Here is a 24,243-nt window from a genome sequence, read left to right on the forward strand (position 1 = left end):
ACAACATGTGCCTAGAGGATGGTGTTTAGGAGAATCGGGGAATGATACTCATGCCACATATAGGAGAATTAAGTTATGTTGAGACATGGTTCGGGCGCAACAAGGCTTGAGAGGCATATACTTGGACTATTGTCCATGGAAACTATCTATTTGTGTTTTGACAAAATGAATTCTTTTATTTTTATAGAGTAAATTTAATTGGATACTTCGATCTATTAGAAATAATGTGAGAGGTACAGTTATTTATGTGAGATAGAGAATATAATAAACAAAGAACTTGTTGTAAATTAGGAATACATTTCATTGGGTTATTACATTTACAAGAACATTAATTTATACAAAGATAAGGAAACAAAAGAGTTAGAATATGTAAAGATTTTAAATATAATGAACAACTAGAATATGAAAACCAAGAGATTCAAGTGTATTTCTCTTTAATTGTAGAGTCTTTAATACCACCCTCAAACTAAACGTGGAGACACAACCGTGAGTTTGTTACGTAATAAAGAAAATTAGTTTGACGTAGTCTTTCGGTGAGGATGTCGTCAATTTGATCATAGGTATGTATCGGATGAAAATATATTTTTCTAAACAACACGTTCACAAACGAAGTGAAAATCAATCTCTATATGTTTCGTACGAGAATGAAAAACTAGATTGGCCAACATAAATGCAACACCAACGTTCTCACACCATAGAGTGGGTGGTTGAGGTGGGGAGATGCAAAGTTCACATAGAAAGTGTTAGGATCTAGGTCGCCGCTGGTGGACCGGGGGTTGGACCGGTTAGCGGTTCTCACTCGTAGGGTGGTGGTTAATCCGGTTAGAGATTAACACCGGGGTTTCAATACTACACAACCTGTCACAAACCCTTGAACTAGGTTCAAGCGCGGAAGAGGTTTGCTTTCAAGTTGAAGCGGTACACGTGTATGATAGGCGGAATCGGTTTCGGATGATGGAGATTTGAAGAATGGTGGGTCGGTTTTGGCAATCTGGATGTTCGATGTGATAAGTAGAGATTCGGTTTGGGGCGGTATGATTAGGTTAGTCGGTTATGTAATGAAGCCAACAGAAAGTAAATAACACAACAGATTTTATGGATGTTCGGAGATAAAACTCCTACGTCACCCCTTCCTCTCGAAACCGCGAGAAGGATATTCACTAAGGAATACAAGTACAATTCGATCGAGACTTATTTCCTGCTCGATAACACTCTTACAATTCACACCGAAATTGTAGCACACACTTAGAATTTAGCACTTAGGCTTTCTTAGAATACCACACTGTTATCACTTGTAGTAAATGCTTTCAACGCTTCACTTGTCTCACTTAATGTCCCACTTAGTAACTCTTAGTGACTGCATTTACTCTTCTGCAACTGCCTCCTTTTATAGGTGAAATATGCCAACGGTCATATTTCGAAGCCTTGAATCTGATTGGCTGATCAGAGATGCAGTGATTCAGTGTCTCAGACCTGCCGGTCGTCTCAGACCTGGTATCCTGTTTCAGACCTGCCGGTCTGTAAGGCAAACCTGCTGGGTTTGTCTTTTACTCAATGTAGGCACTGTCTGCTTGGACAGTTATCTGTACTTTGAAGATTTCCTTTCTGGCTTATCCCGAAGTAGAAGGATCCGGTAGTACTGTTTTCTGCAGCCTACAGTCTTTCCTCAGACTTGCATGGATATGGAAGTATTCAGTCTGTTCCTTTGGTATCATTCTCAACAGATACCCAAAGTGTCTTCTTGTACAGGTCGGCCACTTGACTTGGCCGAATGTCTTTGGTAGTGAAGTAACCGGACTTCTTCCGGTTATGCTTGCCTTATGGATTGATCGGCTGTATGATGGTTCCGGTTTTGAGCTTTGGCCGATCCTTCCTCTGTGCGGTCACGTACCGAATACTCTTGATCGGTTTGGTAGCTTGACCGGTTCGGTTTCTTCAGTTGGTTTTCTTTTGTTCATCCGGTCCGGTTTCTTGTTCCTGCATGGGAAGTTTGTTTAAGTTAGGTTTATTCGAACCGGTATGAATTTATCTAACAGAAAGGATTGTAGTTAGATGAGTATAGTAGTGACATGAGATACTCGATACTCAAACTCGGTACTAGACCGAGAAACGACTTATTGTTTATTTGAATTCCAAGAGATAAGATTATCACCAAAAAATATGCATTAGTCAGTTGTGGAGCGACGATCATCTGGACAACCAACTGATTTAGAGTTATAAAAGGTAGATAGATCGAGATAAGATGATGGACAAATGAGAAGTCCATGATGATGAGTATGACAAAGATAGTAGAGTATTCGTTTTTCTACAGGCCAATTAGTGGTGGTAGGAGACTGCATGTATTGACAAACACCGTTGACAACAAATGCTAGTTCAGGTCGAGTATGCATCAAATATTGGAGAGCACCAACAATGTTGCGATACAGAAATGACTCAAAAAGAGTATTGCCATCATGGCGAGATAAAGATGACTCAAAAGAGATTGGCGTATTAAGAGGTTTTGAGTCACTCATATTGGCTCGGATAAGAATGTCATTGATATATTTTTATTGAGAGAGAAAAATATCAGAGGTAGATCGATGAGATTCAATCCAGAGAAAATAGTGTAGTGGACCTAAATCTTTAAGGGGAAATGTGGTTAAGTTGAGAGATGATTGAGGAGATGTGGGAGGAAAAATTTCTAGTGAATATAATATCATCCACGATAGACAAGAAATGACATTGTAATTTGTGCAGAGTGGTACATGAATAAAGAAGAATCATTTTTGGTTTCTTGAAAATCAATGGAAAGAAAAGCATATTTTAAGGTAGAATACCATTTACGGGGAGCTTGTTTGAGTCCATAGAGTGCTTTGTGAAGTTTGCACACATGATTAGGATAATTAGAATGAGTCAACCCAAGCGGTTGACATAAAAACATCCTCGTGTAGAGTTCCATGTAGAAAGGCTTTGTTAATATCGAGTTGATGAATAGGTCATTGACGATTGACGACAAGTTAGAGGATGGTTCAGATGGTAATATATTTCACAACTGGGATGAATGTTTCAAGATAGTCAATGCCTTCTTGTTGATGAAATCTCTTTACAACTAAATGAACCTTGTGACGTTCAATGGAATCATAAGCTCTTTGTTTGATTTTGAAAACCTATTTCTAACCCACGATATTCTGTGAGGATCGAGGAACAAGAGATCACTTCTTGTATTAAATTAGAGCATTAAACTCATTTGCAATAGAAAAATGTTATTTAGTATCTTTATTATTAGTGGAGAAACATGTGGGTGGAGAGGTAGAGATGGTGGCAATGTTGGTATTGTGAAGGAAACGAGTTTTGGTACGTGTGATCAGATGATGAGAAGAACATTCAGGAGCATGTATAATAGTGGAAAGTCCATGTATAGGAGTAGGTGGATTGATTGAAGATGAGTTGGCTGTTGATGATGGTTGATAGGAGTTTGATCATGGAGAGTTGGTTGGTGAAGATGGATGGTTGGAGTTTGATGATGACGATGAATGTTCAGATGTTAGAGAAAATGATAGATCATGGATTTTTATGTTAAAATTAGAGAGATTAGAGGTGATGAACGTGGCAGAAAAGGAAATTGCGGTGTTAAAGAGACTGATAGTTTAGAAAGATTGGTAGATTCTGATAATGTATTTTTAAATAGAAATGTTTGTTCATCAAAAGTGACGTGATGAGAGATATATATTCTTTCGGAAGGAAGGTGTAGACAATGATAGTCATTGTGATTTAGACTACAGCCAAGAAAAATACATTTTAGAGTTCGAAGATCAATTTTATGAGAGTTATATGATCGAGAGAGTGGAAAGCTAGAGAAATACATAGTTAGGAGGACGATTAAAGAGATGTGTACTTGTCAAAATGCATCATCCCAATAAAATAGGGGCATAGAAGCATGTGAAAGAAGAGTGAGACTCATTTCTGTAAGGTGACGAATCTTGCGTTCAACGACAACTTTTTGTTCACATGTATGAGGGCATGATAGACGGTGTTGGATGAGTTTCAAGATAAGAATTCAGACTCCTATATTCTCCTTTCTAATAAGATTGTAGAGCTTTGATAGATGTGTTGAATTGATTTTCAACAAGTGTCTCAAATTTTATAAAAGTTGGCAAGACATCAAATTTTCTATAGATAGGAAACAACCAAGTAAAGTAGTTGTAGTCATCGATCAAATGGACAAAATATCGAAACGGTTAGTAGAGAATAGAGGAGCATGACACCAAACGTCAGAATGTATTAATTCTAATGGAGACTTACAACTAGACCGGAAACATGAAAATGAATTTTGTATGTTTTTCTATTGTGACAAGATTCACAAAAACTTAATTTCTTGTTGCAAATAATAGGTAAATGAAAAGAAGACATAATAAAGGTAAGTGTTGATGATGAAGGGTGTCCAAGACAATGATGCCAAGAGTTGGCGGATGAACGAGTTCCAATAAGAGCTTGATGAGTGGGCGAAGGGTTGACAATTGAGTTTAAGCGATATATCCCTTTTTAAGTGTTCCGCGAAGTAGCTCCCTCTTCGTGACCTGATCCTTGACAATACAATAATTTGGATGAAATTAAAAATAGATATTATTATCGGTAGAAATTTGGAAACACTTTAAAGATTTTTGGTTATTAATGGGACATGTAATATATTACATAGATGAAGGTTTTTATTGAAAATGGAATTGTTGATTGCCCAATATTAGAAATAGGAAGTGAGTTACAGTCGCCCATTTTAATAGTTTTGTACCATGATAAGGAGTTGATATGCTAATGTTGTCTAGATTCGTCGTGAGATGGTCTGTAGCAACATAGTCGGGATACAAGACCGAGTCATAAAAAGAAGAAGGTATAGCCATCATAATAGAGTGTGTCGTTAAATTTTGGTTCTGACGACGTCAGCAAGTTTCAATCGAATGACCTATAAAGTTGCAAATCTTACAAAATAGACTTGATCGATAAACATTAGCCGCGTGACCAAAACGTTCACACAATTGACATTGTATTTTATTTCTATTGGGCCCACGACCCAAAATAGAAGGCCTAGTAGTAGAAGGACATACTAATCCGATAGTAGAAGCCCGATCGGTATGTGAAAATTAAGATGAACTTGAAGGCCCATTTATTTGATATCCATTAGAATTATGGGAGCTTAGTAAATTGACAGTTTCATTTTTTACACTATAATCACTCGGAGAGAAGACCGGACGTTGCGATCATTGGAAGTGGGGTGGTTTCGAAATCTCTGTCGATTGAAAAGAAAGATTAGCAGTTGGAGAGTTAAAATGGAGCGATTCAAGGCAAATCTCATGTATAAGAAGCATTCCTTGGAGGTCTTCAATGGTGATGGGCTTAGTGTGAGTGGTTACCACTACAATGAGAGATTCATATCTAGGATCGAGTCCTCTCAAATCATAAAGAATGAAATATTGTTGAGATATGTTTTGCCCAGCATCAGCGAGACTATCGATGATTAATTTTTATTTTATGCAAATATTCGGCCATTGGGAGTGAGCCCTTATTTAACGTCTGGGGCTGAAAACAAAGATGCATTAGACGAGTTTGTGATTGAGAGGCGAATTTGCGTTCTAAAGTAGACCGAAGGGATTTAGATGTGGTGTAAGATTCGCCAACCACTTGGGTTAGGGATGATTATGAAAAGGTGGATAGAATCCATGAAAGGGTTCTTTGATCTTGTTCCTCCGCGATGGAAAAAGTAGGATTTGGAGTGAGGACAATAGATCCGTTAGTAGCATCGGCTTGGATAAAGGATACCGTTAGGCCATAACCTTTTACGGTATGTAATATTTTAGATTTCCAAAGAAGAATGTTTTTGTGATCGATTTTAATGGATGTGAAATTTTGGAAGAAATGAGTGGTTCAAGCGGAAGAAGATGAAGAAGAGGTATGGATATAGATAGGGGTGAGCAAACAGGTAAACCCAACCCGTATTATCCAACCCATATTCAACCCAAATTAAATTTACCCAACCCGTAACCCAATCCATATTATTTACTAATATGGGTTGGGTATGGGTAACCCAAATTATTTTTTTATTTTTTCATTTAACATGTATTTGACTTATTTAACACATTTTTATTCGTTTAACACGTTTTTGACATTTTTAACACGTTTTCCACATTTTTCACGTTTTTGGCACATTTTGACATGTTTAACACGTTTTTGACACGTTTAACACATTTTCACGTTTTTGACACGTTTAATATGTTTTTCACATGTTTAACACGTTTTTGACACATTAAACACGTTTTTGCCACGTTGAACACATTTTTGACACGTTTAACACATTTTTGACACTTTAAACACTTTTTTAATGTTGTTGACATGTTTAACACGTTTCTAACACATTTTGACACGTTTGACACGTTTGTCACGACTATGACACATTTAGCACATTTTGACATGTTTTTCTTATGTTTTTAGCACGTTTAACACATTTTCGACATGTTTAACACGTTTTTCACACTTTAACACGTTTAATACGTTTTTCACACGTGTAACACGTTTTGGCACGTTTAACACATTTGACACGTTAAACACGTTTTTCATATTTTTGGCATGTTTAACACGTTTCTGACACATTTAACACATTTTTCACAATCAAGACACATTAGCACATTTTCATACGTTTTTGTCACATTTAACACGTTTTGACACATTTAACATGTTTTTCACGTTTTTCACGTTCTTGACACGTTTAACACGTTTTTTACGTTTTAAGTATGTTTAACACGTTTTAACATGTTTAACATGTTTTCCACGTTTACCACATTTTTGGCACGTTTTGACATGTTCAACACGTTTTCACTTATTTAACATGTTTCTCATATTTTTGACACATCTAATATGTTTTCACACATTTAACGTGCCAAAAAATGAAAAAAGTGTTAATTGTGCTAAAAACGTGAAAAACGTGTTAAACATGCAAAAAAACGTGTTAAACGTGTTAAAACTTGTCAAATCGTGTTAACGTGCAAAAAATATGTTAAACATGTCAAACATATGTTTTATATGCAAAAACGTGTTAAACATGCCAAAAACATGAAAAACGTGCCATAACGTGAAAAACGTGTTAAACGTACCAAAACGTGTTAAATGTGCCAAAAATGTGATAAATTAGCCAAAAACGTGTTAAATGTGTTCAGCATGTCAAAAACGTGTTAAACGTATCAAAATGTGAAAAATGTGTTAACGTGTGAAAACCGTGTGAAATATGTCAAAACGTGTTAAACATGCCAAAAACGTGAAAAACATGTTAAACGTGTTAAACAAGTTAAACATATCAAAATGTGTTAAACGTGCCAAAAACGTTGTTGGGTCAAATTATTTTGACTAAGTGTTGAAATAATTTAACCATTGAGATTTTGATGATGAAATGACTTATGAGTTTTGATGCAGGTGTATTGAAACAATATGTCATAATTCTTAGATCTAATGAGGGTCATTAGACCGATTTTGGTAATCAATGCATAGAATTAGACGTACAGTCTAACTCATCGGAGTTAGACGTGTAGTCTAATGAATGCATAGAATTAGATGTACAATCTAACTCATCGGAGTTAGACGTGTAGTCTAATAGACGTGTAATTAGACGGATGGTCTAATAGATACACGAAATTAGACGCTAGTCTAATGCATAGAATTAGACGTACAGTCTAACTCATTGGAGTTAAACGTGTAGTCTAATGAATGCATAGAATTAGACATACAGTCTAACTCATCGGAGTTAGACGTGTAGTCTAATAGACGTGTAATTAGACGGATGGTCTAATAGATATACGGTATTAGACGCTAGTCTAATGCATAGAATTAGACATACAGTCTAACTCATCGGAGTTAGACGTGTAGTCTAATGAATACACGGAATTAGACGTAAGTCTAATGTGTTCGAAATTAGACGTGCAGTCTAACTCAGTGGAGTTAGACGTGCAATCTAATATATTTGTAATTAGACGGATAGTCTAATTTGTGCGGAATTAGACGTGCGGTCTAACTCAGTGGAGTTAGACGTGCAGTCTAATAGAAAGTGAAAGTTAGACGTGCATCTAACTCCTTCAGACAAGTCTGAGGTAGAATTGGAATTAGACGTGCAGTCTAACTTAGTGGAGTTAGACGTGCAGTCTAATGGTTATTGGATAATTAGACGTGTAGTCTAATTAGTGAAAGTTAGACATGCGTCTAAGTCCTTCAGACAAGTCTGAGGTAGAACCGGAATTAGACGTGCAGTCTAACTTAGTGGAGTTAGACGTGTAGTCTAATGGTTATTGGATAATTTGACGTGTAGTCTAATTAGTGAAAGTTAGACGTCCGTCTAACTCCTTCAGACAAGTCTGAGGTAGAACCGGAATTACACGTGCAGTCTAACTCAGTGGAGTTAGACGTGCAGTCTAATGGTTATTGGATAATTAGACGTGTAGTCTAATTAGTGAAAGTTAGACGTGCGTCTAACTCCTTTAGACAAGTCTGAGGTAGAACCGGAATTAGACGTGCAGTCTAACTCAGTGGAGTTAAACGTGCAGTCTAATGGTTAGTGTAATTAGACGTGAGTCTAATTCTATTAGACCAGGCGGTCTAATAGACGTTTTCTATTAGAAGGAGATGTTTTATTTCATTAGACTGATTTTCACAATCCGTCTAACTGAAATACGTCTAATGCTCAGTTTAAGCAGTACGCTTGAATCTAGTATTTCACATACCCACGTGCTATAGATGTACCCTACTCCTGCTCCACTTTCTAGTGAAGATTAGTACAACAGTTATATGCATCCAATCAAGGAATGCCATGTAAGAGAATTTTCCTCACATTACTTGTTTTGCAGGTACATCCCTGATGGAATATTTGGCGCACTACTATTGATGTATGGCCACGATCCTTGTGGTCAGAATCTCCTGTGTATAATGGAGGATTTCCAATAGAAGAGTGTCACGTATCATTCTTAAAGATTCGACCGTTAGCTCCTGCTCAGTATTTAACAAATCTCAAGGACAACGGACGATCTGCCTTACAATCTGCCTTACGAATTTTGCCGAACGAACAAGCAATCTGATTTTGTAGAGAGAGAAACTACTCAATCATCTTACTTACTGAACTCATACTGTGAAGCTTCTTTCTGATTATACTGTGTGTGAATCAAGAGAGAGCTAGAATCAAAACACCTTTAGCTGAGTGATATTCTTCATCTTGTAATTGAACAGAAAGTGTTATGTTCAATAGTGAGCTAAGTGTGTGTGTAAACTGTATTTGATTCGAATCATATTATAGTGAATTCTTCCGGTGGTTGGAAGAAGGGGTGACGTATGAGAGTTTCTCCGAACATCCATAAACAAACTGCTGTGTTCTTCATTTCTGTCATCTTTTCATATTTCATCGTGTGCTTCAAACCAAGTAAAAAATTCCGCCTTGAATCTGTTTCATGTGTTTACACAAGTTTGCGTAGAATAGAAAGCGAATTAAATCCCTAACAGGATTTCTTTCAAATCGTTTTTCATAAGACTTCATCCTTAGACAGACTCTTGTTTCTATCGATAAAGCCGATCCTATCAATTGGTATCAGAGCCCTGTTTCTATTCTCAAGCCTTTCCTGAAATATGTCGACCATATCCAAAGATGTCAGTGCTACATCCATTCTAACTTTCTCTCGTGAAAACTACATTGTTTGGAAGAAAAGAGTTCGTGCTCATCTCTCTTCTCTTTATGATGACATGTGGAGAGTTGTCACAGAAGGTCCTATCAAGATTGATAAGGAGAAGGCTGACTGGACCGCTGACGAAAAGAGGCAGAACAACCTCAACAACATGGCTCTTGATGTCCTGTACCAATCTCTCGATGACAGTATGTTTAACTACATTATCGAATGTGATACTTCCAAAGAGGTCTGGGACAGACTTACTCAACTGTGCGAGGGAAACGAGCAAACCAAGGAAAAAAAGATCATGGTTGCCACTCATTAGTTTGACAGCTTCAAGATGCGTCCTGGTGAAACAATGAACGATTTTGACACCAGATTCAGCAAGATCGTCTCCTCTCTGTCCATCCTAGGCAAGACCTATAGTAACCAGGAGCTTGCTATCAAGGTCATGCGTGCTCTTCCAAGAGAATGGGACATAAAGACTATGGCGATGAGGGAATCCAAAGATCTAAACAAGATCTATCTCTTTGATCTCTTCGCTGTCCTCAAGGCCTATGAGTTCGAGCTGAATTGTAGGATGGAAGAAGATCAACCCACGTCCGTTATCATTGCCAAGACGCTGGTGACTGCTTAAGAGCCACCAACCGCTCCGGATGTGAAGATGGCAGCTCAGAAGCTGAGCAGCGATGCCATGTCTCTCTTTGTGAAGAAGTTTGACGACTTCATGAAGAAGAGCAACTCTAAGTCAAACTATTCAAATTCTAATGATAATAGAAAATCTAAAGCTAATGTTACTTGTTTTAACTATGATATTAAAGGTCATTATGCATCGGAATGTCGGAATCCAAAGCGTGAAGATGCCAAGGATGATGGAAAAGAGTTGAAGGCTCTTATGGCTGGTGATGGAAAGAACAAAGGAAGCAGTCGTGGCTCCTATTTCTCATCTAGTGAAAGTGATGAAGAAGAGGTGGCTTGCTTCATGGCAAGAGAAGATGAAGAAGGAACTCAGGAGACTGAGTTATTTGATTTCTCTTCCGAAAGGTTTTCAAGGGAACAACTAGTAGCTGCAATAGATGACATGGTCATCGAGTACAGAAAGCTAGCAGAATCTCTAAATGAAACTAAATCTTCATCAGATTTAAATAAACCAAATCTGTCTAAACGAGAAGAGTCAAATGATTTTGAAAAGGAGATTGAAGAGATCTCATCTGAGAATGAAATGCTCAAGGAACAGATTCAAACCCTTTCATCTGAAAACAAAAGGTTAAATTATGTCGTCTGTGCATGGACAAGGTCTAGAGACGCTGTCAAATATCAGATCAGCATGTTGAAATCTTTTGGATCTAGATCCGGATTGGTATTTGATAGCAATGACCCTAACCTGTCATAAAAAAAGTCAAAATCATATGACAAACTTAAGCCAATAAGTTTTGTCAAAGGAAATGTGACTGACATTGAATCTGATCCTATTCATGAAGAAGGTGCCTTCAAAAATGACATAGTTCATGTTCCGCCGATTGTTAGTTGGCTTAAGAAAAATCTAGAAAAAGCTAACAAGTCTGGCAATCTAAAACCTGACTCTAAGTCAAGGAGTTTCAAAAGAAAATCTTCTTTAAAAGTTAAAGGATCAGTAGCTAGCAGGAAGTCATCTATTAAGTCAAAATCTTATGCATTAATCCCAACACAAAATGGGAAGTCCATCAGAATAACTCAAATATGGAATCCTAAGGGACTAATTGATCGAGGACCCAATTAAGTATGGGTACCAAAATGTGTGAATAGTTTATTTTGTAGGTGATGTAGGAGGATTGCAGGAAAGAAGCTAGAAGAGTACTCCTCTGAGTACACAGCTTGGAAGATCAACAATGGCATTTGCCATTCTGGAAGATTAAATGTTTTTATTTGTTAAAAATGTTTTTGGTCTTTGGACCACAAAAATTGTTTATTACATTCTTATGTCCATATACATAATGAGAGGGAAAATTACTTTGGAAGTAAAGATACTCTCTAGACGAATATCCTTAATCGGTCTAATTAGACTAGGGTGTCTAAAAGAAACAGTGTGTACTTAGACGTATTTTTGCTCATAATCTATACATCTAAGTCTATATGTTGAGGTGTTATACCTACGCGATTAGACGGACACGTCTAATAGACGTTACACGTTTGTACGTCATGATCAAGTGGATGCTCACGTCTAATCAAACGCACGTCTAACACGTGGTGTTTATGCGGAATTAGACGTACACGTCTAATAAACATTAGACGGATTTTTATAAACGCGGTATTAGACGTATGCGTCTAATAGACTCATCCGTCTAATAGATGTTTTGTTATATGGATTTGTGAAGTAAGAAAAACGTCTAACTACGTGCCAATTAGACTGATCAAGGACAGATGTCCCACGTTGAGAGCTATCTATTTTTCCCGCTCAAAATATCAAACAGTCATCTTTTAATAACATGAAGACACGTGTCTATCAAGTTTAGAGAAAATGACTGATATACCCTCTTTTTTAATGATGACTTCTTGAAAAAGGGCGTCTAACATTTATTAATGGGCCATACCTTTAAGATGATACAGTTATTCTGTATTTCCCTCTTCTGTCTATTTAAGGACATCAATGCATGAATTCGAAAGCTCTCAATCCCTCGAAACTCTTAAAAACCCTAGTTCTCTTTGCATTTCTCTCACTAAATCTCTCTGAAATCTTGTGTCGTCTCATATTCCTTTGAAAATGGTGAAGAAAATCACTATAGGTCACTGTACTTTGCAGGTGGACTTTCCATCTGTATATACGTTCGATCAACCGGAGGTGGTGAAGATGTTCCAAACCCTAGAATATTCTGGGCTAAGGAAGTATCTAGGCGGACCGTTCATATTCTACGAAAAAGAAGTTCGCGAGTTCTTCAAAACAACAACTATGGTGGGTGAATCCATCGTAGCAACCGTCAATGGAATGGAGTTCTCTTTCGATGAAGCAGTTTATGTAGAGTTCTTTGAACTTCCGACGGAGGGACATCTATTCGACTTGATCCTTTCTTCAGAAATCATGGAGGAGATGAAGAGAACATTTTCTGCCGATGGTTCGATAATCCATTTTAATGGATTCAAGAAGGCGTTAAAACTGCATTTCATTCTTCTAAACGACGTGGTGGCAAAGGCACTGCAAGGGAAATCTGGTTCTTTCCATCTATATAGTCAAGACCGTTTTGACTATATGTGTGCTATCTCAAAGGGGATCCAGGTAAACTGGGCTCATACCCTTTTCCAGAACTTGTGTTTTTCTATCTGTCAGACGAACAAGGAAAGTATAACATATGCGGCTCAACTGAGTCATCTGTTGAAGCATTTGGAGGTTCCTGTTGGTGAACCGGTGCAGATCAACTCTCCAAGAGTATTTACTGCTCTTACAGTTGTTAACACGCTAATGAGGTTGAAGAACAACCTTGAATCTGCATCTGGTGCTTCTAGTTACCAAACCGGTGGAAAGACTTCCACCCGATCCAAGCCCTCTGCTTTTGTTATGTCAACAGGGGCTAAGAGAACGAAAACGGTGAATGAATCGGAGGCCAGTTCCTCCAGTCTGAAGAGTCCAAACAAGAAAGACTTTGAATCTGTTGATTCAAGGTTGAAGCAAGGTTCATGCGTACTTGCTGCAACTCCAATGTCCTCATTATCCACTCCCTCAACCATTTTGAGGAAACCTTCGAGATCCTGTGTCTCAAAGGAGAAGAAGACGAAGGCGCCCCGTGCGTCTAAATCTGTAAAGGTAAAGTCTTCCAAATCTTTGGTCGCTGTGCCTAAGTTTAATGTTCCCGTAGTGGAACAAGATGAATCTATATTTTCTCCCTTGAGAGAATCTGCTGAAGGGCCTGTTGTTGAGTCAGCCGGTCCAAATGATGAAACTATTGACAGGATTGAGTCTCCTATTGTTCAAACTAATCTTGTAGCCGCCTGTGCTATAGAGTCATCTCAACTAGAACAAGGTGTCGTTTCTACCCTTGTTGTTGGTCAATCTGTTGAACGAGAAGTTTCTGGTCCTGCTCCCAAAGATTTATTGGTAGCTGGGAAAGTTGTGCATATGGAGCTTCCTGCTGAGCTCTGCAAGAAACCACAATCGGCGTTTGAACTGATGCGTTCCAGAAAACGGGCAGATGGAATCGTGATCGGTGAACCAAGACCTACTCCAAAACCCGTAGAGGTTGTTGGAAAACGTAAAAATATTGCAATTCAAGCTCCTGAAAAGGTATCGGAGGCAACAGGAATTGTTGACCTCATTTTAGAGCAAGTTAAAGTTCTTACAGCTGGGAAATTGGAGATTTATGAATCTTGGTCCAAGGAGAGATTGTCTTCCAAGTACAACGATTCTTTGTCAAACTCTGCTATAACTAAAGAATGGAAGAAGAGGGTGGAAAACGAGAAGAAAGTTCTGAAATGGGCAAGAACTTCAGAGGTTGGTGAGGCTCTAAAAAGAAAAGAGTTAGTGGAAGCTTGCGTATTTGGAAAAGCTCTTTTCCCAATCTTCGAAGCCAAGAAAGCTAATTTCAATCCTGATGAGAAAGGATCTGATGTTGAAATGAAGGTTTTGAAGAAGCTGAACGATATCCTGGACAATTATGTCTCTGTAGCTTCTCAACACATTCAGACAAGTATGAGGTAGAACCGGAATTAGACGTGCAGTCTAACTCAGTGGAGTTAGACGTGCAGTCTAATGGTTATTGGATAATTATACGTGTAGTCTAATTAGTGAAAGTTAGATGTGCGTCTATCTCCTTCAGACAAGTCTGAGGTAGAACCGGAATTAGACGTGTAGTCTAACTCAGTGGAGTTAGACGTGCAGTCTAATGGTTATTGGATAATTAGACGTGTAGTCTAATTAGTGAAAGTTAGACGTACGTCTAACTCCTTCAGACAAGTCTGAGGTAGAACCGGAATTAGACGTGCAGTCTAATGGTTAGTGTAATTAGACGTGAGTCTAATTCTATTAGACTAGGCGGTCTAATAGACGTTTTCTATTAGAAGGAGATGTTTTATTTTATTAGACTGATTTTCACAATCCGTCTAACTGAAATACGTCTAATGCTCAGTTTAAGCAGTACGCTTGAATCTAGCATTTCACCTACCCACGTGCTATAGCTTTACCCTACTCCTACTCCACTTTCTAGTGAAGATTAGTACAACAGCCATATGCATCCAATCAAGGAATGCCACGTAAGAAAATTTTCCTCACATTACTTGTTTTGCAGGTACATCCCTGATGAAATATTCGGCGCACTACCAGTGATGTACGGCCACGATCCTTGTGCTCAGAACCTGCTGTGTACAATGGAGGCTTTCCAATGGAAGAGTGTCACGTATCATTCTTAAAGATTCGACCGTTAGCTCTTGCTCAGTATTTAACAAATCTCAAGGACAACGGAAAATCTGCCTTACAATCTGCCTTACGAATTTTGCCGAACGAACAAGCAATCTGATTTTGCAGAGAGAGAAACTACTCAATCATCTTGCTTACTGAACTCATACTGTGAAGGTTCTTTCTGATTGTACTGTGTGAGAATCAAGAGAGAGCTAGAATCAAAACACCTTTAGCTGAGTAATATTCTTCATCTTGTAATTGAACAGAAAGTGTTTTGTCCAATAGTGAGCTAAGTGTGTGTGTAAACTGTATTTGATTCGAACCATATTATAGTAAATCCTTCTGGTGGTTGAAAGAAGGGGTGACGTAGGAGAGTTTCTCCGAACATCCATAAACAAACTGTTGTGTTCTTCATTTCTGTCATCTTTTCATATTTTTATGTTGTGCTTCAAACCCAAGTAAACAAGTCCTCCTTGAATCTGTTTCAAGTGTTTACACAAGTTTGTGTAGAATAGAAAGCGAATTAAATCCCTAACAGGATTTCTTTCAAATCGTTTTTCATAAGCGTTCATCCTTAGCAAGACCCCTGTCTCTATCGATAAAGCCGATCCTATCAAACGTGATAACCGTGTTAAACTTATCAAAAACGTGTTAACGTGTTATATATGTCAAAAACGTGTTAAACATGCCAAAAATGTGAAAAACGTGTTCAACTTGTCAAAAATGTGTTAAACGTATTAAACACGTCAAAAATGTGTTAAACTTGATAAAAACATCAAAAACGTGTTAAACGTATGAAAAACATATTATTAGTGTGAAAACATGGTAAAATGTCAAAAAAAACATGTTAAACGTGCCAAAAACGTGAAAACGTGTTCAACTTGTGAAAAACATATTATAAGTGTGAAAATGTGTTAAAAATGTTAAAAATATATTAAAACGTGTGAAAAATGTGTTAAACATGTCAAAAACATGTTGGACTTAAAGTTGGAAGATGATTAGTTTATATTAGATTAATAATAGAGAATTAAATTAAATTTATATAATTTGGCTAATTTAAGTAACCCTAACCCAACCCAAATTATACTCAACCCATACTTAACTCAACCTATATTCAACCCAACCCAAATTAATATATACTTTAGGAACACATGTAACCTATCGACTATTTTGAGACGTCTATAACTAACCATGTCACAAAAACACAAAAATAGAAACCAATAATTAATGTACTAATTAGTGTTATATATATATATATATCACTAATTAGTCTGACTCATTTTTTATCATAGAGCTCTAATTAACCTGAAAAAAAAATCATTTGTATTTTAATAACTTGATTGCCTTCAATGAGCTGAGATGTATACAAGATGTTTATAAGTTAAAATAACTTATTAAACAATAAAAATGAAAATTTGTTTATTTCTTTAATAAGAATAACTTAAATCGACATAAAAAAATCAAAACTTTATAACAACAAAAACATAATTTTGAATGTTACATTTAATTTAAATTAATTTTCCACTTTTCAAATTTTATAATTATTTGAAAAATTATAAATGTATCAACATATTTAATCAATTAAAGTAACTCAAGCGACAATAATTGATAAATAACCGAATAAAAGTTAAAGATTCAACTCACATCAAATGTCTTTCGTTAAAATAGGTTTATTCTATATTCTTAGATAAAAAAAATTAAAAAATAGGAGTTTTATATTTTATTATTGACAATCTATGTTTTCTTGATTTGTTTTTCATAAATCATTATAGCAAACCAAATTATGTATATAAAGTTATTTGAAAATATCAATTGCCGAACATATCGTCATAAGATTATTTATTATTTTTCTTTATTTTAGGTTCTAAGTTGGTTACTATTAATAAACTATCATGTATCCCATGCAAATGCACGTGTAATAATATAAAAACCATAAAAAATATTACGGTAAAAATGTTTATGAGTGGGTCAACCCACAATCTGACCCAAGTATTCATTTACTCTCACTTATATATCTAAATTAACCACAGCTCTCGACCCGGCAATCCGGACACTTTAAAAATTAAGCATTATATATAGATTAGTTAGTTAAAAAGTTAAACTTATATTGTTAAAATGTCTCGCGTTCATCAGATTTGGTGTTGAATTTAAAATAAAAAGTGTTATTAGCCTAGTTAGTTAAAGGGTTGTACTTGTTTTGTTAAGTTGCATGTTCAAACCATACCGGTAGAATTTTTAATTTTATTTTTCACAGTTTTAAGTTTTTGGGCGGGTCTACCCACAATCTGACCCAAGTATCCATTTGCTCTCACATATATATCCAAATTAACCACAGCTCTCGACCCGGCAATCCGATATTTTAATAATTAAGCATCATTATATATATATATATATATTAGTTAGTTAAAAAGTTGAACTTATATTGTTAAAATGACCCGCGTTCATCCAATTTGGTGTTGAATTTAAAATATAAATTGTTATTAGTCTAGTTGATTAAAAGGTTGTACTTGTTATGCTAAGTTGCAAGTTCGAACCATATCTATAGCATTTTTAATTTTATTTATAACCGTTTTAAGTTTATGGGCGGGTCAACCCACAATCCGACCCAAATATCCATTTGCTCTTACATATATATCCAAATTAATCACAGCTCCCGACCCGGCAATCCGGATATTTTAAAAATTAAGCATCATTATATATATATATATATATATAGATTAGTTAGTTAAAAAGTTGAACTTATATTGTTAAAATGTCCCGCGTTCATCAAATTTGGAGTTCAATTTAAAATATAAATTGTTATTAGTTTAGTTGGTTAAAAAGTTGTACTTGTTATGCTAGGTTGCAAGTTCGAACCATATCTATAGTATTTTTAATCGTTTTAAGTTTATGGGCGGGCCAACACACAATCCGACCCAAGTATCCATTTTCTCTCACATATATATCCAAATTGACCATAGCTCTCGACCCGACAATCCGGATATTTTAAAAATTAAGCATCATTATATATATAGATGATGATCGAACTTTAATTTTCCATACTAGTAAAGAAACATTCAATAACGACAACTTTTACGACGGTATCGCGTCGCTGTTGCTTCTAGTCAGATGAAATATTGAAGGTACTATATTTCAATAAATATGTATAAAGGCAGCTAGACCTAACACCACCTGGATAGAAGTTATCTTCACTACCGGTGAGAAAATCTTATCATAATCGATTCCATGCCTCTGGACAAAACCTTTGACAACTAGCCTAGACTTTTATCTTGTCTTGTTAATCATCACCTTCTTGATTGATCTTGTACACCAATTTATTTTGTAATACTTTTATGTTCTTTGGTCTTTCAACCAGTTCATATGTGCCATTTTTCAGCAATGACTTCATCTTTTCATCCATGGCAGCTAGCCATTCTTTCTTATGAGCATCCTCAAAATCTTCCTTATAGCATATAGGCTCCGACAATCAGTTAGAAGAACATACTCTATAGTAGGGTACTTAGAACATGATCTTGTCTCCTTAGTAGACCTCCTAAGTACCTTTGTTTGTTGATTCTGTTGATTTCCATCTTCTTATTGAACATCAAAATTAACCTCAATATTATCACCAATATCAGTTTCAGTATCATTTCTATGGCCTACAGCTTGACCCTGAGGAACATCATCATCATTATCTGAGTCTGAAGCTACATGTGGCACTTACTCCTCAACATTATGAGACAGCTCAAGACCAAAAAGGTCACGTATGTATGTATTAAGCTTTTCACTATCTTCAAAATTCTCAATAGTCTGATCTTCAAGGAATACCACATCTTGGCTTTTCAAAACCTTCTTGTCAACTAGGTCATAATACCTGTATCCCCACTTTTTGTCACCGTAACCCAAAAATATGCATTTCCTGGTTTTTGCATGTAGCTTAGACCTCTCATCTTTTGAAACATGCATAAAAGCTCTGCAGCCAAAAACACGTAAATAGTCATAATTAACATTTTTACCTGACCAGAAGCTTTCTACACACTTATTATTCAATGGCTTGGAGGGAGAACGATTAATCACATACACTGAAGTGCTCATGGCTTCAACCCAGAAATGCTTATCCAACCTGGCATGGGAGAGCATACTCCTCATATGTTCCAACATTATTCTATTCATCCTCTTTGCCACACTATTTTGTTGTGGAGTCTTGGGCACAGTCTATTCATATCAAATACCCTACTCTTTGCAATAATCATTAAATGAGCCTATGTACTCTCCCCCATTATCTGACCGCACCCTCGTTAATTTTCTTCATTTCTCTCTTTCAACCAGCTTGTGAAAGACCTCAAACCTTGTTGTAACCTCATCCTTGAACTTTATAGCATAGGCCCAAACCTTCCTAGATGCATCATTTATGAAGGTTACAAAATAAGAAGCACCACAAATATTTGTATGGACTAGATCAAGAACATTATTTTTCAGTTCCACTTTTGACTTACTGAAGGAGACTCTATTCTGCTTATCCTTCAAGAAATGCTCACAATTTTCAAGATGAGCATCCTTGAGATTCAGCAACTCATTCCTCTTGATCAAAACATTCAGCCCCTTTTCATTGATGTGACCTAGTCTCTTGTGCCACAAATCAGAGGATGACTCCATCACGACAGAATATGCTGCATCATAGACAATTTTTAAATTCGTCTTATATAAGAAACAATAATTCTTACCTTATGCAACAACCAATGAACCCTTGCTTAGATTCCATGCTCCACCACTAAAAATATTATGGTAGCCTCCATCATCGAGTTTACTTGCTGAAATCAAATTCATTCTCAAATCAAGAACATGTCTTACATCTCTCAATGTCATGAAACGACCCATGTTTGTCTCGATTCTAACATCACCAAGACCAACTATCTTGGACACACCACTATTACCCATGCGAACCTCACCATAATCACCAGCTTTGTAGGACTGAAAGTAACCTTTGTGTGGAGTAATATGGAATGAGGCACTTGTGTCAACAATCCATGTTGTTTCATTTAATGATGTTCTAAGACAAGAGTCTTGACAGTTATAAGCATATGTAAATTCACCATTTGAAGCATAAGAAGATGCATCTACACTATATTCTTTCTTTTCTCTGGGCTTCACCGTACCCTTTGCTTTATCATTTTTAAATTTCCAGCACTCGTTTTTCAAATGACCCATTTTGCCATAGTAATGGAAAGCACCATCCTTCTTTGGAGATTTAGACTTGCCCTTACTCGAACCACTTTTATTATCCTTTGATCTTCATCTATCAGTCACCAATATATGAGATTAAAGGATTTGTCCCACTTTCGATTCTCCTCATCAAGTAAGGAACCAGTGACAAATTCCATGTTGACTTTACCATTTGGTGCTGAGTTGCTGAGAGTGATAATAAGTGTCTCCCAACTTGTAGACAAAGATCCAAGGACTAAAAGTGCTTGCACCTCATCATCAAAGTTTATCTTCATACTACTCAGCTGATTCAAAATATTTTGAAATACATTCAAGTGCTCAGCAATTGATTTATTAATGTACTTTAGATTCACCAACCTTCGTACCAGTGTTGCTTTATTCTCTACAGACCTCCCAGCGTAGAGAGCATCAAGTTTGCTCCACACATCATACGTCGTAGTCTCATTCTTAAATTGGTGCACAACATTTACACCAACCCAGGAACGAATAAAGCTATAGGCCTTTCTATATGTCTTTTTCCAATCAGCCTCTTTTGTAGTCTCAGGTCTAACACCCTCATTTTCAATTGCTTCATTAAATTCATCTTAAACTAACATATCACTAATCATCAGTTTCCATTGCCTGTAGTTTCTACCATTCAGACTCACCATATCAGGTCTAGATTTCCCAATTATTAATGCTTAACAACTGACAAAAACCCCAGCAAAGAAACCAGTTGATCTCCTCTTTGAATTTCGTCAAGTAACCAACAAAGCACTCTACTGCAATGTTAAAACAGATAACCAATCAATACTACTCTGATACCACTATTGGGTTTTGCAACAACAAAACTACAGATCTTCTTAGAAATCAAACCTATAACAAATTAGTTTCCAAATCGTCTATGACAAATAACAGATTTACCAAGACCTGAAATAGCACAAAATAAACGACAACACAATATACGTGGTTCGGTCAAAATCGACATACGTCCATAGAAGGGATAAGTTTCACTAAATCAAAGAAATGTCAATAGTAGAAACTTACATGCCCTTCTCTCAAATGAAAGAAGTGATTACACTAGAAATGATTGGACTACAACACAATCAAAAGCTCTTCCAATATTTCTCTTTAGATCAGCTAAATAACTAGAAAGAAACCATAAAACCCTTGATTTGTTCACTCTCTCTCAACCTTACTATATTATGAGAAAAATACCTCAAAAAAGTATTTATACTCTAACCCGTTTTCATTACAGAAATCCCTAACCTGTTTACCCAGAATTTAAAACCCCCGCAATGATAAGGAACACCTCAACAACATGTGCCTAGAGGATGGTGTTTAGGAGAATCGGGGAATGATACTACATGCCACATATAGGAGAATTAAGTTATGTTGAGACATGGTTCGGGCGCAACAAGGCTTGAGAGGCATATACTTGGACTATTGTCCATGGAAACTATCTATTTGTGTTTTGACAAAATGAATTCTTTTTATTTTTATAGAGTAAATTTACTTGGATACTTCGATCTATTAGAAATAATGTGAGAGGTACAGTTATTTATGTGAGATAGAGAATATAATAAACAAAGAACTTGTTGTAAATTAGGAATACATTTCATTGGGTTATTAAATATACAAGAATATTAATTTATACAAAGATAAGGAAACAAAAGAGTTAGAATATGTAAAGATTTTAAATATAATGAACAACTGGAATATGAAAACCAAGAGATTTAAGTGTATTTATCTTTAATTGTAGAGTCTTTAATACCACCCTCAAACTAAACGTGGAGGCACAACCGTGATTTTGTTACGTAATAAAGCAAATCGGTTTGACGTAAGTCTTTCGGTGAGAATGTCGTCAATTTGATCATAAGTATGTATCGGATGAAAAGATATTTTTCTAAGCAACACATTCACAAACGAAGTGAAAATCAATATCTATATGTTTCGTACGAGAATGAAAAACTAGATTGGCCAACAGAAATGCAACACCAATGTTTTCACACCATAGAGTGGGTGGTTGAGGTGGGGAGATGCAAAGTTCACATAGCAAGGATTGTAGCTAGATGAGTATAGCAGTGAAATGAGATACTCGATACTCAAACTCGGTACTAGACCGAGAAACGACTTATTGTTTCTTTGAATTCCAAGAGATAAGATTATCACCAAGAAATATGCAGTAGTCAGTTGTGGAGCGGCGATCATCTAGACAACCAACTGATTTAGAGTTAGAAAATGTAGATAGATCGAGATAAGATGATGGACAAATGAGAAGTCCATGATGATGAGTATGACAAAGGTAGTAGAGTATTCTTTTTACTACAGACCAATTAGTGGTGGTAGGAGACTACATGTATTGACAAACACCTTTGACAACAAATACTAGTTCGGGTCGAGTATGCATCAAATATTAGAGAGCACCAACAATGTTGCGATACAGAAATGACTCAAAAAGAGTGTCGCCATCATGGCGAGATAAAGATGACCCAAAAGAGATTGGAGTAGTAAGAGGTTTCGAGTCACTCATATTGGCTCGGATAAGAATGACATTGATATATTTTTATTGAGAGAGAAAAATATCAGAGGTAGATCGATGAGATTCAATCTCGAGAAAATAGTGTAGTGGACCTAAATCTTTAAGGGAAAAATGTGGTTAAGTTGAGAGATTATTAAGGAGATGTGAGAGGAAAAATTGCTAGTGAATATAATATCATCCACGATAGACAAGAAATGACATTGTAATTTGTGCAGAGTGGTACATGAATAAAGAAGAATAATTTTTTATTTCTTGAAAACCAATGGAAAGAAGAGCATATTTTAAGGTAGTATACCAATCACGGGGAGCTTGTTTGAGTCCATAGAGTGCTTTATGAAGTTTGCACACATGATTAGGATAATTAGAATGAGTCAACCCAAGCGGTTGATAATAAAAACTTCCTCGTGTAGAGTTCCATGTAGAAAGGCTTTGTTAATATCGAGTTGATGAATAGGTCATTGACGAATGACGACAAGTTAGAGGATGGTTCAGATGGTAATATATTTCACAATTGGGATGAATGTTTCAAGATAGTCAATGCCTTCTTGTTGATGAAATATCTTTACAATTAAATGAACCTTGTGACGTTCAATGGAATCATAAGCTCTTTGTTTTATTTTGAAAACATATTTGTAACCAACGATATTCTATGAGGATCGAGGATCAAGAGATCACGTCTTGTTTTAAATTAGAGCATTAAACTCATTTGCAATAGAAATTTTTCATTTAGTATCTTTATTATTAGTGGAGAAACATGTGGGTGGAGAGGTAGAGATGGTGGCAGTGCTGGCATTGTGAAAGCCATGAGTTTTGGCACGTGTGATCAGATGATGAGAATAACATTTAGGAGCATGTATAATAGTGGAAAGTCCATGTATGGGAGTAGGTGGATTGATTGAAGATGAGTTGGCTGTTGATGGTGGTTGATAGGAGTTTGATCATGGAGAGTTGGTTGGTGAAGATGGATGGTTGGAGTTTGATGATGACGATGAATGTTCAGATGTTGGAGAAAATGATAGATCGTGGATTTTTTATGTTAAAAATAGAGAGATTGGAGGTGATGAACGTGGCAGAAAAGTCAATTGAGGTGTTAAAGAGACTGGTAGTTTAGAAAGATTGGTAGATTCTGATAATATATTTTTAAATAGAAATGTTTGTTCATCAAAAGTGACGTGATGAGAGATATATATTCTTTCGGAAGGAAGGTGTGGACAATGATAGTCATTGTGATTTAGACTATAGACAAGAAAAATACATTTTAGAGTTCGAAGATCAATTTTATGAGAGTTATATAATCGAGAGAGTGGAAAGCTAGAGCATCAAAAAGTTTTGAGGAATACATAGTTAGGAGGACGATTAAAGAGATATGTACTTGTCAAAATGCATCATCCCAATAAAATAGGGGCATAGAAGCATGTGAAAGAAGAGTGAGACACATTTCTGTAAGGTGACGAATCTTGCGTTCACCGACACCTTTTTATTCACTTATATGAGGG

General features: G+C 36.3%; 1 protein-coding gene across 1 annotated transcript; it reads right to left on the reverse strand.

The window, feature by feature from the left end:
* Nucleotides 1-2,165: 2,165 nt before the first annotated feature.
* LOC124913195 (uncharacterized mitochondrial protein AtMg00810-like) lies at nucleotides 2,166-2,513 on the reverse strand. The gene has a single exon (XM_047453798.1). It carries the CDS (start codon nucleotides 2,511-2,513, stop codon nucleotides 2,166-2,168), a length of 348 nt encoding a protein of 115 aa, XP_047309754.1.
* Nucleotides 2,514-24,243: the final 21,730 nt, after the last annotated feature.

This window comes from Impatiens glandulifera, chromosome 8, assembly GCF_907164915.1.
Source record: "Impatiens glandulifera chromosome 8, dImpGla2.1, whole genome shotgun sequence".
NCBI classification, from domain to species: Eukaryota; Viridiplantae; Streptophyta; class Magnoliopsida; order Ericales; family Balsaminaceae; genus Impatiens; species Impatiens glandulifera.

What these genes read in the sequence shown, in the direction of transcription:
- LOC124913195 (XM_047453798.1), bottom strand. Translation starts at nt 2,513, where the DNA reads ATGAGTGACTCAAAACCTCTTAATACGCCAATCTCTTTTGAGTCATCT.